Source organism: Galleria mellonella, unplaced genomic scaffold, assembly GCF_026898425.1.
Source record: "Galleria mellonella isolate WM207_F2 unplaced genomic scaffold, CSIRO_AGI_GalMel_v1 utg515, whole genome shotgun sequence".
Lineage (NCBI taxonomy): Eukaryota > Metazoa > Arthropoda > Insecta > Lepidoptera > Pyralidae > Galleria > Galleria mellonella.
Genome location: NW_026442107.1, coordinates 1,510,729 through 1,526,859, shown reverse-complemented (window position 1 = coordinate 1,526,859; position 16,131 = coordinate 1,510,729). Strand labels below are relative to the sequence as shown.

General features: G+C 30.2%; 1 protein-coding gene across 1 annotated transcript; it reads right to left on the bottom strand.

Moving 5' to 3' along the window:
• Nucleotides 1-502: 502 nt before the first annotated feature.
• LOC113522911 (protein obstructor-E-like) lies at nucleotides 503-16,131 on the bottom strand. The gene is made up of 6 exons (XM_052898675.1): nucleotides 15,949-16,131; nucleotides 9,799-9,961; nucleotides 8,367-8,485; nucleotides 5,459-5,659; nucleotides 4,772-4,967; nucleotides 503-709 (listed from the first exon to the last, which is right to left on the bottom strand). Exons 1-6 carry the CDS (start codon nucleotides 15,989-15,991, stop codon nucleotides 553-555), a joined length of 879 nt encoding a protein of 292 aa, XP_052754635.1. The 5' UTR covers nucleotides 15,992-16,131; the 3' UTR covers nucleotides 503-552.

Here is a 16,131-nt window from a genome sequence, read left to right as displayed (position 1 = left end):
GTGTATTAAATTAAATTATATTGATAAAATAAACTTTAATGGATTTCAGTGTTTAAATTATTTTTTACCTGATAACTGAAAATACAAAACTCAGTAATCGTTGTTTCCCATTAAATACAAGACCATGTTGTAATATGGGTAGCATTATGGTAGGAAACCGGGATTTTTATCGTAAAATCTATCTCCCACTGTAAAACAAAATCCTCCATCTACTTTTTCCATATAATTTAATTAACACCAAGAATCTAAAATCATTTCCTCAATCGCTATTAGTTAAATCTCCGTATTCAAATCCAGTTTCTTTTACATTATTTCAGTATCTTAAATAACTAATAATATTTATTACTATAAATTTAAAGTCGCTTTATTACTACCAACCTGTTTTGTATTTTAATTTACCATTGCTATTTCAACTTCGCATAAACTCTATCAAAAAAGATTGTTTCTTAATTGAACAATCGTAAAAATTTATTAGACTTTTTTTGAATAAAAGACATAGATATAAAGTATAGCTTAAAATTTATTTATTTATTAACTAACTACATAAATGCTCTACTCTTCATCAACTTCGATAGGCGCTGATTTGCCTTTAGGACGCTGTGGCTTACGGCGAGACGGCTGGGACCCTGAGGGCTTGGGTTTTACTGTGGGCGGGTTCTCCAACGCATCAAGTTCGGCATCAGTGAGTTGACCTTTGTACCAGTCCGCGCTGGAAACAAACATGATTATAAAATATCTGTCAATCTCATTATATTCATATTTCAAAAGTTGGCAAAGTGCGATTTATAAATAGGGAATTAATAAAGGGTTTGTTTATTTTATTTTTATTTATTTAACACTTTATTGCACCAACATAACATGATTGGTTAAAACAATTTTCAATACGTATAGTGTCTCAAAAGGCCTTATTGCTAAACAATCTCTTCCAGACAACCTTTGGGTAGAAAGGATTAAAGCTGTCAGGTGGCGCGTTAAAAAAGATAGATCGATTTTTTTTAGTCATACATATACTTAAATGGCACAACAAGCTAACATATACATATATATACCATATACATATATACGAAAGTGGTAAAATATACCGTCACCATATATATAACACACATAAAACTGTACCATGGACATAACAGATAGGTATAACTGTTTTTAAAAATGGGCATGATTGAGCCACCGTATAGAGGTTGTCATTCCAAGAGTCAGGAAAAGGATTTCTCTGTAGAAAGTAAATTCACGATATATCCCATTCTTTAAACCGAAACACAACTGCTTCACGGTAGAAACACGAATGGTACAGAGGTACCCAAGCAATCGACTTTTGTACAGTCTGGAAAATAGTCGAGATGGGCTAACTAACCTACACTATTCTCGTTACAGTCATTCCCACCTCTCACTAATATGCTGCCAGCGTATACCGATAGTACAGGGTTTTTTTTATGGATGATAATTAAATAACCCAGCCTGCGCTAACGGTATATGCTAGCAGAGCACCAGTGAAGGATGATAAGTAAGAATAAAAAAGCAGGTCAATGATAGGCTAATCATGATGAATTCTCCTAGAATTCAGCACGACTGTTTCCAGAGGGACTATGTGAAGGTGGACTTAACAGGGTATATTGCTAGCAATGGAACTGGTAGTCCACATTCCTAACAATCCTTTCGTTCTACCTGCAACAGAGTTGCTAATTTATTGCTATGGTGACAATGGAAAATTTGTCTGGCATAAAATACTAATTTATCTTTCTGTCTAACTGCACTAAGCCGGGTTGGATCGCTAGTTCAAGAATAAACCCTAATCTAGAATAGTAATATATCGTCAATTCCTGTCATACCTAAAGTAGAATATTATAAAAGCCTACTACGAGAATAAATCATAACACATTCTTGTACTGGGTAAGACAGAAAAAACTCGAAATAAGAGTTTATATCTACCATGTCATCCGGTAAGTACAGTGAGTGTAAAAAGTATTCGTACACCTAGGGTTATAATAAAAAAAATACGAATTTGATAGACTTTCCTCTATTTTTTTAAAAAAATACTGTTAAATAGTTTAACATTCCCGCACTTTGTTTATGATAATTTTTGTTTTATAAAAAAAAAATTATACAACATAAAAATATTTTTACGTTAACTATGCAAATAATGACAAACAAAAAGTATTCGTACATTCATTCTTTTTTAAATGAAATTCTGTATAAATCATTTATTCAATCGAATTTTTCATATATCTACAATGCCATATAATACGTAGGTATAGATATTAGACGTTTTAGTTGCACTCGTGACAAGTATAGACGTGTTTAGTTACAAAAATGGGTCGTAAAGCAAAGAAACGAGTGAAGAGGAGAGAAAAATAATTATTAATTTGCATAATCAATTCATTATGTGAAATTGCAAAATTTGTCAATAGACCACGTTCAACCGTACAGACTAATATAAAAAACACTAAAAAACAAACCCAGAGGTGGGGCGTCCATCAAAAATCACGATTGGATCGGAAAATTTTAAATTGTGTAAAAAAAAAAATCCAAAAATTAGTGCCGCTCGAGTGTTACAAGAAATTCATCTTTTCTGTCAGTCCGTTCGGAACGTATTACTGCACGTAGTATCGATTATCATGGAAGAACTAAAAAGTATTGGGTAAATGATATTAATAGAAAAAAAAAGATTAGTCATATTAATGAAAAAAATCATTTTTGGCAAACTGTTATTTACAGATGAATCGAAATATAATATTTTCAAATCGGATGGACATCATATGGTATGGAGAAAACCTAATATGGAATATAAGAAAGAAAATTTATGTCCAACGCACGGTGGTGGGTCAGTATTTGTATACTACGAGCAATAAATCACAAAACGTATATTAATATTTTAAAAGAGAATCTTCTCTCTAGTGCAGCTCAAATGGGTTTTAACAATAATTGGATATTTTTACAAGATAATGACCCTAAACATAAAACATGGAATACTAAAGCATGGATCAAAATACCTAGAGATTCCTCCTCAATAACCTGATATTAATATTATAGAGCATGTGTGGATTATCTCGATAATAAAATTCGAAATCAATTTCGTGTAAAGAAACACTAAAAATTGCGCTTCGCGAAGAATGGGCATTGATACCGTCTTCTTATATTTTCAAACTAGTTGAGAGAGAGACTCCAAGCTATCATCAATGCTAACGGTGGTCCAACAAAGTATTAATATTTTAATATTCATTTACTTACAAATTTTATAGTACGAATACTTTTTGTTTGTCATTATTTGCTTAGTTAACGTAAAAATATTTTTATGTTGTATAATTTTTTTTATTAAAAAACAAAAATTATCATAAACAAAGTGCGGGAATGTTAAAATATTTAATAGTATTGATTTAAATTAGATAAATAAAAGAAAGTCTATCAAATTCGTATTTTTTTTATTACAACCCTAGGTGTACGAATACTTTCTACACTCACTGTATATACTCTTATGATTGAAGACTTATGCCAAAGAGTAGAGTAATAATATAAATATATAATAATAATAATAGGTTGTTATGATAATAAAAATTTTATCGATTTAAATCATAACTAAACTGTCCAATATGCATAGCATGATGTCTCTAGTACATAGTACAAAAAATTTACAGTTACACGCCATTCATCAAAATTCAAAACATTCATTTGACTCTCATTAGTAATCATGGCACAAGGACTGATCAATATCTATTCATATGTAGGTGATTTGTATGCAGGCCTATTTATATCATAGAATATTGTACATACTTATTATATTTAAACGGATAAAAAATACCAATTATATTTTTTAATATAATGATAATGAATCTTTAATATATGTATGTATGTAGATAGATACGAATTTGTCTTATAGTTACCACTCCTTGAACTAAATAAAACGTTTTCCATGGATAAAAACAAACATTTTTAGGCAATATTTTGTAATAATAATTAGAATTTTAGTATGCAAAATTTACTAAATATCTTTCTTTGCTTCATCATATATATTTTTTGTTCTATTAAAATTTGTACTCATTCACTCATTTCGGTAGTCTATATTTGTAAGTAAAATTTTCCTTCCAGATTATATTAGAAAGTGATTTCCTCAGAGCTTTAGGGTAGTTATAATAAAGAAATCTATATTTATTTCTCCCCATAAAAAAAAATATTAACCTACTTTTAATCCAACGTAGGAAATAGAAGGCTAATATAGGAAACATTGTTCCACTACTCGTATTACTGTTTACTAGGTTAGGTTTTCTACTAAGTGAAGGAAAAGGGTCAAACAGTTCCATTGCTAGCAAAATACTCCAACACCAATTTACGTGTGGCACCGCTTGACAACAATCGTAGTTGATTTCTCGTGAATTCATCACGATGGTCCAACAGACCTGACTTTATCCTTATCTATTATTATTCTCACCATTCTCTGATACCCCGCCAGCGTAGATCGATAGCGTAGGAGGAGTTACCATACAATTTCCATATTCTTAGAGAAAACGTATGAAGTAGTCAGAATTCCCCACTTTATACCAGTTAATTAATACTTAATATGTCTCTTAATTGTCTCTTACAACATCTTAAGAATGAAAAGAAGTGAGGATACATTTTATTTATTTCGTAAACACATTGAAAATCAATCGTATTATTTAATCGTATTATATGCAACTAGAGAAAAAATTTCTTTAGTAAAAAAATATTTCAATATGAATTGATGACTTTCTTTTGGGACGAGTAAAGTAATAATTTGATAAAATTTATGAAAACTCACCATTCTGGAACTTTCCGTGCCCACTCGCATCTTTTTTGGACATCGTCAAAGGCCTGTCCCAGTTTGCAGCCGGAGCGTCGTGGCGTGTTGCCATTGATGCACACGTAGAAGAACTGGCAGTCCTCAGGGTCGGCATAACGAGGGTGCGTTAGTCCAAAAGTCTCATTAACAGGCGGGCAATCGAATTGGAACACCTCTGAAATATAAATAAATAATAATGAGTACCATATAATAATAAGCAAAATTTTAAAACAAGAACCTGATATTTAAATAGCCCACACACACTCATGCAGTCTATGGTGGAAGTCTATATTTAGCAGAGAACAATTAACAGTTGCGATGATGGTGAAGGATGCATTTGTATCATATCATATAGTAGACGTATAGAGAACTTGAAAATGATGATGATATCAGCAGTTACTCTCCACTGCTTAACATAGGCCACTATTGAGGGGTTTTGCCAGTAGCTACCACTTGGCAAACGGGTTGACAACCGCAGTTAGATTTTGATGTTGTTTTAAGAGGAATACTGCTACCCATCCCTCGACCATTAAGTTCCCTTAGTCGCCTCTTTCGACACATACGGGAAAGGAACGGTTAGCCCATTTTATGTCGGAACCAAACAGCATACAGAACTTACGAGGAGTAATGTAGTAAATATTACATACTATATTAAACAATACCCACCAGCGGCTCCACACCCCTTCTTCTTAGCTTCATCAGGCCACGTGCAGATACCAGTTTTATCATTGTACACTAGTCCATCAGGGCACGTGATCATATTGAACTTGCCATCCACACAGTAGTAGAATTTGCCGCATTCCTTCGGGTCCTCGTGTGAGAAGTAACCATTTTGGCGCGGACAATGTAGCGCAGGGATCGGTGTCTCTGTAGAAATGGACATAAAAATATTTATAAATAGAAGTAACAAACCTGTTCTTGCAACATTATTAATATTTCATGTCATTTTTTTGGACGCAATTGGATAAATTTCCCTAAATTGAATGGGACGATGACAATTAAATATTTTTTAAATCTTTCAATCTAAATTATTTACATGACCGCACAGTGAGTAAAATATTAATATTGGCGGGTGTAGCACGTACGGAGGTTGACTACTTATTCATTTGTTGCAGTCTCCGGCCGTCCACCCACCTTCTTCATGCTCCTCAAATATCACCATTAAATGACTATTTAATACACCATGTACCCACTACTACCGGCATCCCATCACACGTATCCAGTAGCGAGAACGGAATGCCTTAAAACTATATAAAAAAATAGATGTTGTGGCCATTAATTCTAAAACATTAACTACTTAAACCAAATAATAAAACCCAATACATACATTCAGGTTTATTCTGATCGGCAAGAAAATGAGGTAATAAATATTTAGACACGAGAACTAAATGTCAGACCGAGTTCCAATTGGTATTAATTTCATTTAAATGACAAATACCTATAATTTCCCGTTCACGAGACCTATGCAGCTATGCACAATAAGTCGCTCTCGGCGATTCAAGGCCGCGCTTCCCTTGAGATTGGAAAGTTGTTTCGAGTGATGCTGGTCGGTATACAGTTCGTAGCGATGGGGCGCTATACTTCACATTGACACGTACCTATCTTGTTCCGGTATGTATCATGTACATGACCTTTAATAAGATTTACTGCCATAAATGTTTCATTGATTGTCAACGTATCACATCTTAACTGCAGTCAGAAATTTAAAATTCTGTAATTTCATTCATCACTCTTGCAGGTGTTTCCGAGACAAAAGTGAAAAATAGTAAAATGTATTTAAAAAGGGTAAATTCACGAGTTGTTATATACTTAACGAATATTGTACACTGTGACATATTTCGAGATTACTAATTTTTAACTACGCAATACGATATTGTAAAATAGTATGCAAAGTATTGCACTGCAGAATGAATAAAATACTCAAAGACGAAATTCGAATAGAAAAAGCAAGCACTTTAGCCATCTTTTAAAAATAATAATGAAGCAATTCACCCAAGGGTAAATGTAATAAAAAAAAAATCTAACTAATGTAGATAAAAACTACTTAGATGCAAATAAAATAAGATACTGGTGATGAGATTACATCGATACTGGTTTGTATATCTATAAAACTATCGTTTTTATATGTCTGATATCCTTTAATAAAGTAATGAGTTTTTATCTCAAGCAAGATACAATTTACAAATCAAATCTGATGAATGTTTTATATTAGTATCTACAAGTATATACCTATTTTTAACAAGCGGATCTCATACGCAATAAAATATAGTTACAAAACAACTTCAATATTAGCAGTCTCAATTCGTATATTTAAATTTTTTTAACTTATCAATTCTCATTAATTCTGAATTGATTTTGATGATAATTACGTACTGTAATTAAGTAATTAATGAATAGACAGTCTATAGTAATGTAGATACGCGTTAATAATAGTAATGTATATGCTTTATTAAGTCCATTAATTTAAGATTTTGTTTCACAAAAAATACGAAATACGAACTTCAATCATGACAGAATCCAGCGGGTCTACCAATGAAATTCCGAAATTTCGGACTCAATTTCGTGTTTTTGTTTATACCAAAATCGGACCAATAAATGGAGTTTAACATTTCGTTCGTCATACATCCTATCATAAAAGTCCAAAGGAACAATATTTTAACATTTTTAATATTTCCAAACGGCATGTATTATGTAGTTTTAACATCAAATTTCTGTTTCGTTTGGATCCAAAATTTTGGAAAACATTTCATGGTAGGCCCTCAGATATATATGATTTAAAAATTAGACTACCATTTTGATAAAATATATTTTTCTTTCTGACAAAATAAGAATTTTCTGAGTTGGTTTACAAATGACGGATTTCTGAGGTAACAAACCTTTTGTTAAAGTCGGTTAAATTTAAATAATACCCATATGTATTCGTAACTTACAAATTTATTAGTAGGTTATATATAGTTTTAACTATAGATTTCGGACGTAACTTGACCGATATTCATAATGGTCATGATTATGTATGCAATGAAACAACACTGCTTCGTATCAAGGTAAACGGTCAAGTGTTAGAAACTATAGGTACTTATTCTATATATTATACTACATATAACTACGTTCCCCGTGTGATGATGCAGTTAGAATACAAATACGCATCACCAAACAACTAAGAGGCCACTACCGAAACTAAATACAATATATCAGTGTAGGAGAAGAAAAAAATAAAAAAGTCCTATGCCAAGGCCACGTGGTAATTATAGATAAATATCCTCCTCGGTTGAAGACATACCCGTGGTCAGGAATGGAATGTTTGTGGATTACTATGGTTTTCTTTTATGACAAAGAAGGAAAGCGCTGTCGGTATACGCTAATAGGGCACCACTGAAAGAAGATAGATGAAAAAGAAAAGAAAAGTCGCTTAGCTCGTAGTGATAAATTCCATTACAATTACGATAGTTTCCAGAGAGAACCATATATAAGTCGACTTTATAGAGTATATTGTTAACAATAGAGCTTCTAGACTTATTCACTAATAGTCCCTTTCCTCCGGATTGGTATGCCTATGGTAGGTATAGACACTTACGTAGCTTGGGCCGCTGTGAACAATCAAGGTTGAAAGGCAAATCGCACTTCTCCTCATCAGGACTGTAGTCGTTGAACACCATACCGTCTGGGCAGAGCTTTTCTATTATTTCACCGTTTCTGTAATACACACAAGTTTATTCACCATTGGTAATTGTCAAGTGTAATAAATTGTAGAAGAAAGCGACATAACACCATCATACGGGTTACCGGCGAAAGCTGGCCAGTGTAAATGTGGTGCCTCCGATAACTAAGATGTTATCGCCAGTTAAGTCACGTAATACTTCAATAAGAAGGTGATTGAAAAAAATCATTGTGGCTATGGGGTGTATGTACGAGAAATATAAGAGAGGACGGAGAGGGGGGAGGGATTTTTGTTAGTATGAAGAATGGAATGGTATAGCATTTTGTAATAAAATAATAATATTTTTATTGATTATAGCATGATTTTATCGTAACATAATAATAAAAAAACGTTCACGATTTCGCTACGAAAAATTAAATATATGAGTATGTATATAAAATACTCTCCGTACAGTTTCAAATATTTTACTGTTCTATTACCTTGTGATAGTAATGTCATCAATAATATATCGTGCCATTCACTACCATAATGTTTATATTTAATATTTTTTATAGCATTTTCCCCTTTTAAAACTTAGCTTTACAGTATAGAAAAATAAATACTTTTAGTTTGTTCCATAATAAAATTAATAAATCTATAATATCTGTAGTTGATTCTATGCTAAATATACTTATAAGTCACTATAAATACTACTTTTTTTTTTTATATGAAGCACGACTTTAGTCGAATTGAAAAAAATATTTTGCAAAATTCGTATTTCGAAAAGCAAAGGGCATTAAACCAAAGAGGAAAACGATAATTAAATGTTGACGTTTAATATGAAAGAAAAATACAACATGTTTGAGTTTGCACTTATACCAATGCATCCTCAGAGACACTCAATTTCGTCGTTTTATTTCTTTTAGTTTTTTCTGTTTACTCGTACATTTATTTAATGACTGTAGTATTTTATATACTTCTACTACGACATATAAAATAATAAATGAAAGCTATCAAGTTGTCATGTCCAAATATTTGATAAAATTGCTTTCCAGATTCGTCATGCTTTTCGTCCAGGCTAATTTTGGAAATAAACTTTTGCAATATAAACATTTTTATAATTAAGAGTATTTCTATTTGTATTCTTTCTATAGTTTCTCATGTATATATTTGTTTTTTGTTTATATTTTATTATGTATATATTTATAAAACGAAAAAAGTGTTTCTTACAGTTTCTAATACCATAGTATAAACTCGTTTAAGAGCAGAATGCGCTGTTATTTGATTATTTATTTTGTTTTATTATTATATGTTTTTCGAAGAATAATATACAAATAAATAATATCTCCAAAAGTATAATAAGTCTCACCTGCATTCGTAATATTTGTCACACTGTTCAGCGTCTGCGAAAAACCCGTCATCAGGACAGGAGTTTGTGATTTCTGCATCCCGTTCGGCATCGGCTGCAGCGCGCGCTGGAGGGTTAGCCGGCTTTTTCCGCGCATTCTTTGGTACTGCTGATGATGCTAATACTGAAAACAAAATGTAATAATAATTTGTTGAGTTCATTAATTTATCGAGTAACATTTTATACCATACGAGCAAGCATAGTGTAAAACAACCCTCCACTAGATGGAGCGACGACCTCAAATGCTTTGCAGGGAGTCAGTAGTTACAGGTGGCTCAGAACTGTTTCTTTTGGCAGACTATGGGAAAGCCTATGTTCAGCAGTGGACAGTTAATGGCTGAGGTGATGATAATTATATTTATATTCAGACATTTCAATTGTTTAATCTTGTGTTTAAATGTTCATTTATTAATGTAAAAGTATGTTGTAAATTCAATAACAAAATTATCCAGAAAATACTTTTTAATACTGAACAGTAATGCTTTACTCACGAATACGTGCTCTTTAATAATTTAACTTCACGGATTTTTTTTTATAAAATAATTTAAAAAATTTCGCGCCCTTTTTCAGAACGTATTATAATAAAAATATAGAAAATAATAAAATATTTCCTTGATGGCCAGTATTTTGCTAATATTTTTAATAGCATACCTGATTAAGTGCCAGTATTTTTTTCCTTTATTTTTTTTTTATATTCTAAAAAAAACATAGCTATTGCAAATTATTTTAACATAAATAGAAATGACAAATTTAGGAATTTTATTGATCTATAGTCTGTAATTTTATATCACTTCTGAAGTTATTGATATAATTTTTTATCTATGTATCTATTAACTAGAATTGCTCCATGATACATTCATAGTTAGGTATATATCTTCACAGACATTATAAAGTCTACGATAATCAAAAACGTGAATTGATAGTTATAATCATTTCTATTATCGTGAAATACCCACATGAGAACTTTTCTAAATATTAATGTAAATACCATATAACACGTTTAGTTTATTTTATGTTATTGTTCAGTCGTTTGACCTTAGATATTTTTTTAATTACGTTTTGTAATAATTGAATGTAAACAGTTGTTGTAGGTCGCATGTTCCGCTATCAACTTGTTCGCATTGAGCTACGTAGGTTACACAGTACATATAGACTTCCTGCACTTAGTTTAAGAATGTAGAGCACACCTAGCCAACTTCACCATTTCCTAAATAGTTGGTCCCTAAAAGCTGATGTGTTTTTTTTTCTTTATTTAAAGACAAACAGCTTCCGTGACTTTAGCTACATTTATTAGAAAAAAAAATAACCCTATATATGATGAATTTCTGAATATTTTATCAAAGATATATAATTCTGCTCTAAATCTTACAATTTCTCAAAAAAGTTTAAAACTTACATAAGTTGAGTAAGAATGGAAAAAATAACATTTACTAAGTATTTAATAATACAAAAATGTTATCGGTTTTTATACGACTATTACTTGTGCCATGTAAATATAAAAATAAGAATGAAAAAGAAGTGTAACAATTTATTGCAAATACTATAAAATAATAAAATAATAATATGTACACAAAAACAACACAGCTAGATATTTAGTTGTTTTCATACGTCATTCCTGCAATCAATATCAATTAAAATAAAAATGTTGTAACATGGTGTTTTTAATTTATTTTGACTTTATATGACAAATATTTAATTCAAAGTTAATAATTGCTATAAAATTAATCAAAGATATAAGAAAAAGTATTTTAAATTTGAGTATACTTGTTTGGGATTCCCTGTATGTAAAGCGTACAGTGATTGGAAATATATATATATATACATATATATTACTATTTATTACTCATAGAATTAAGTAATAACTAAATATTCGAACATCTTTACTATATTTAAAATCCATCACGTATGGATATATAATATTATATATGAATGTATAATATTAGTAGAATGTAAAAAAATATATATACAAATCCGTATTTTGTTAATTAGAAATCGTAAAACTCGAAGGTTAGAGTTAAAATTAAATTAATTACAAAATGCTACAGGTATATTTTTAGATCGTCCAATTAGTTTCAATTCTAAATTTGTAATGGGTAATAAATAATAATAATAGGTTATATTCATTAGATCCTGACTTATATTATAAATATGAAATGAGATTGTTTATCCCCTCTTGGGGGCTGAATTAACACCATGTAGTTATAGAATGGAAAAGGATTTAGGCTTCGTTTTATTCCGGTCAACCAATATATTCTAATAACACACATGATATTACGTTCTCATTATCATCATTGATGTTTGTTGACGCCGTCCACTGTTTTCTCACTGTGATCATTTCTTGTAATTGTTTATATCTATAATAAGTTTACTGTAATTTTTTAGAGGAAACAATAAAGAGTATCTATCTCTCTATCATCATGTTTATCACCACACACAACAAGTTTATTCTGCCTGGACACTCAGGGTGAAAATATAAATACTTAAAAAACCTAAAATATTTATTACTGCACAATGATCATCATTTACAGATAGTTAAAATAAATACTTTATTATATAATCATCGTAAATTGTAAATAATATATAAATAATAATTAATATTTTTTCAACATTACTATTAAATATTTTTTCAGCATAACAAATTGCGAACTTATTTCAACATTATGCGAAAGTTTCTGCCTGCTCAGAATTCTGTTAACGTTTCGTAGTGACCAAACAGTATTTATGGGTTATTTAAATTTCGAACTTCGGTTGCAGGGTATTGTCCGTACAACGGTTCTGAACCACAATACATATATATATTTTACGTGCTTCTTTTGTTGATATTATTATGCTGTTAAATAAATAGTGACTTCAGTTTTGTAGGCATCGTTTGTTTTGTTGCTATTTACACTGCACGAGTGTGTTGCTAGTCTCGAATTTCAACTCATAAATTAGTACAAAAGTTACTTAAGTGTTCTATTTTTATTTTGTGTATTTACAAATATTTTGTTAATTGTTTTATTATATATTTCTTTGGCTATAGTATAAATATAGAAAAATTAAAGGAGACAAATATATAAGTATGAAGTATTAATTATGACCGTGCGGTCCCGGCATAGAATGGACCACACCTTCATTTCCAGTGGGTGTCGTAAGAGGCGAGTAAGAGAACTTTATAGTCGAGGAATAGGCAGTAACGTCCCTCAAAATAAAGCCTAACTGTGATTACCAACTGTCTAGCGTAGCAACTACTGGCACGGCCCGTCATTATGGGAAAGACCTATGTTCAGCAGTGGACAATTGACGGCTGATATAATGATGATGATGATGATGATTTAACAACATCAGATGGATACATCATTTTAAAGTCGTCTGCTTGGGGACCTGTTTCTACCGTGAAGTAGTTGTGTTCGTATGACTGTATTTCAGTTAGAACGGCAACGAAATTACAGGGTACAGAGGCATAACACCTTAATCCTCAGGAATGTCAAGTCATGAAGGATATCATAGACGACACAGTATACTCTGTTATGTTCATGGTACTGTTCATGTATATCGGCAACGGTTAACACTTTCCATCAGGTGGACCCTCAGCTCGTTTACCAATTAAAGTTCCATAAAAATTTTTTGACAATATTACTCTGGCTTCTTCATTTGAAATTAAAGTCGTAAGCATACTTAATAATAATCTATATTTTGATGCATATATATATATATTTGCAAATATCTATCGTACAATAAGGGTGTAGCAACAACTAGCGCTGATTTCACAGTTACCTAATCACGCGTCGCATTTACCGTCGGTACGCTCGAAGTAGCTTATTAAATAGGTCAATTTTAGACAAAACTTTTACCAGTCTAAAATCTAGTTAAATGAATTAAATTGCCTTAGTGTTTTTTCAATTATGTAATGTACCGTATCTTCTTTACCTAACTTATTCTTGAATCATTTATACTTATATAGACATAACATATTTAATGTCTGAAGATTGATGACAAAGGGAGATAAAAATATTATATATTGTATGCCCAATTTCTAGTGCCATTTGTCTTTACACCATTTTTTTCTTTGGAAATTTAATGCTGTAGTTTGGTCATAGCAAATATATTTATATAAAACATAGCAATTATATTTTTTATACAACTTAAAATGGTTTACTAAGAACTTACCTAATGAAAATTTATAATCGTCGCTTTTAGATATGAACTTATAAAATATGCAATGGTGTCTGTCATGCGTTGTTATTCCTTAAGACTAAATTGATAAATAAACTCACTTTTGTATTTCTCTTTTTTTCGCATTATTTTTTTCAATTTTGTACAAGATAAAGCTGTAGTAGTATAGTACTATTAATGAATAAATATTTTTTTTTTTTTTATTAGTATAAATGTAACGATACAATTGTGAAAGGTCAGTAAGGGTCTTATTGCTAAGAGCAATTTTTTTAAGACTACCTTAGGGTAACGAAATAATTGTTGTACAAAGGGGTATGATAATATTGTATAATTAAGGAAGTCCGAAGAACATTAAGGAAAATAATTATAATATAATATGTAGTACATAGATAAATCATAATTTTAGTAACTATATGTCTGTTCTATGTTTTAAAATAAGACCCTCGATTCAATTTGATACAATAAAGGCATAAAAATATATTACTATCATGACTTTCGTGTTGTTGCCAACTGACCTTTCTAATTTGAATTTTTTTATGTATTATTTTACCTTGATAATTACACAATCTCCGTACAGTTACAAAATAAAATATAGATTGACAGTGGTGGAATATTATGTCAACATCTTAAACAATAAAAGCGTTAGATTTATATTCTGAGACTTGTATTCTTACAGTTGAATATTTATTCATAGTAATTATGAATAAAGATTAATGCTTCTTTGTATTAAAAGTACGAGTAGGTAAAAAAATTATCACCAATAGGTTCTAATCTTCAATTTTCTTCAATTTCCTTTGCCTCTCCTCTGCATACTTTTCGTATGGGGGTTAAATAGTTCATTCAACTTTGAACGATAATCTCGTTCAAAGTTGAATGACTCGTTCATTTTAAGAACTAATTTTTCGTGAAAGCAATAATACATTAGTTCCCAACAATAGGAACTTATGAACACAATGGATAATCATAATAAATTCTATAATGAGCATGGTACCTTTTTATAAGCGACAGATAACTTTCCAAGTTACATAAAAAAAAAAACATTATTCATTTTAGTTCAAAATTACAGAACGGTTACAACAACGAATACCTGATTAATTACTTAAGAAATTGTGTGTACTTGTATAAAAATCAGTAGGTATGTACCTACTTACAGTTATTTCGTGTAATCACTAGTCTGAAATAGTGTATATTTGTTTTATTTATAGTTTAATTAAAAGAATTAAATTGAGAATCTGAAAAAGTTCTTTAATGGGAAAATAATAGGCGTATCTCTACAATATTAGAATAACTGACACTTTTTTAAGTACCCAGCATACAATTTGTATACAATATCACAAATAAATTTTACCTACTTTTACATTATTAGATTAAACAATCCGTAGAACGACACGATCTAATATACATATAAATATTAAATTATAATAATAAATAAGTTAATATTTATTTATATTAATAAATAAATAATAACATATTACTCAAATTTACTATGAAAATATTACATTACAAATTAATTTATGCTTTCCTTAATTTGCTTATCAATTTGGTAATAATTATAGTGACCAACATATAATATTATTATATAATTAATGTTTTGTAATATTATAACATTTATACATATAAATTACTAATATTACATAAATTTAAGTTTTTGACCTACATTTGGGTACAAAAATCAATTGTTTATTTTATATACGTATTTAATTTTTGAAAACTCAATCCATCCATATCTTTAAAGGTCAAAATTTCTTTAATTATTTAAACAGAAAAAAAAATCAAAATATTTTTAAATAACATTACATTCTACAATGTTATTAAACTTGTATTGTTTTATTAACAATACTTGATAAACTACATATTTATTAATATGATAATTTATGTCATAAAGTAGATACTTTATGTATTAAATGGATAAGGTAATACAACAATATAAAATAATCGTATAAAAATTGAACTCACCTACTAAACATAGAAGAACGACTCCTACGCACCTAAACGCCATCTTGCGCGGTGTGAAAACACTATATCTACTTATCAGTCACTTAAATGTCACTATTGTGTGACTTTTCTAACTTATTTTAGGCCTGAATGACGCCCGCACCGCACTCAATGGCGCACTGACTTTAACACTTTTTGTCATCC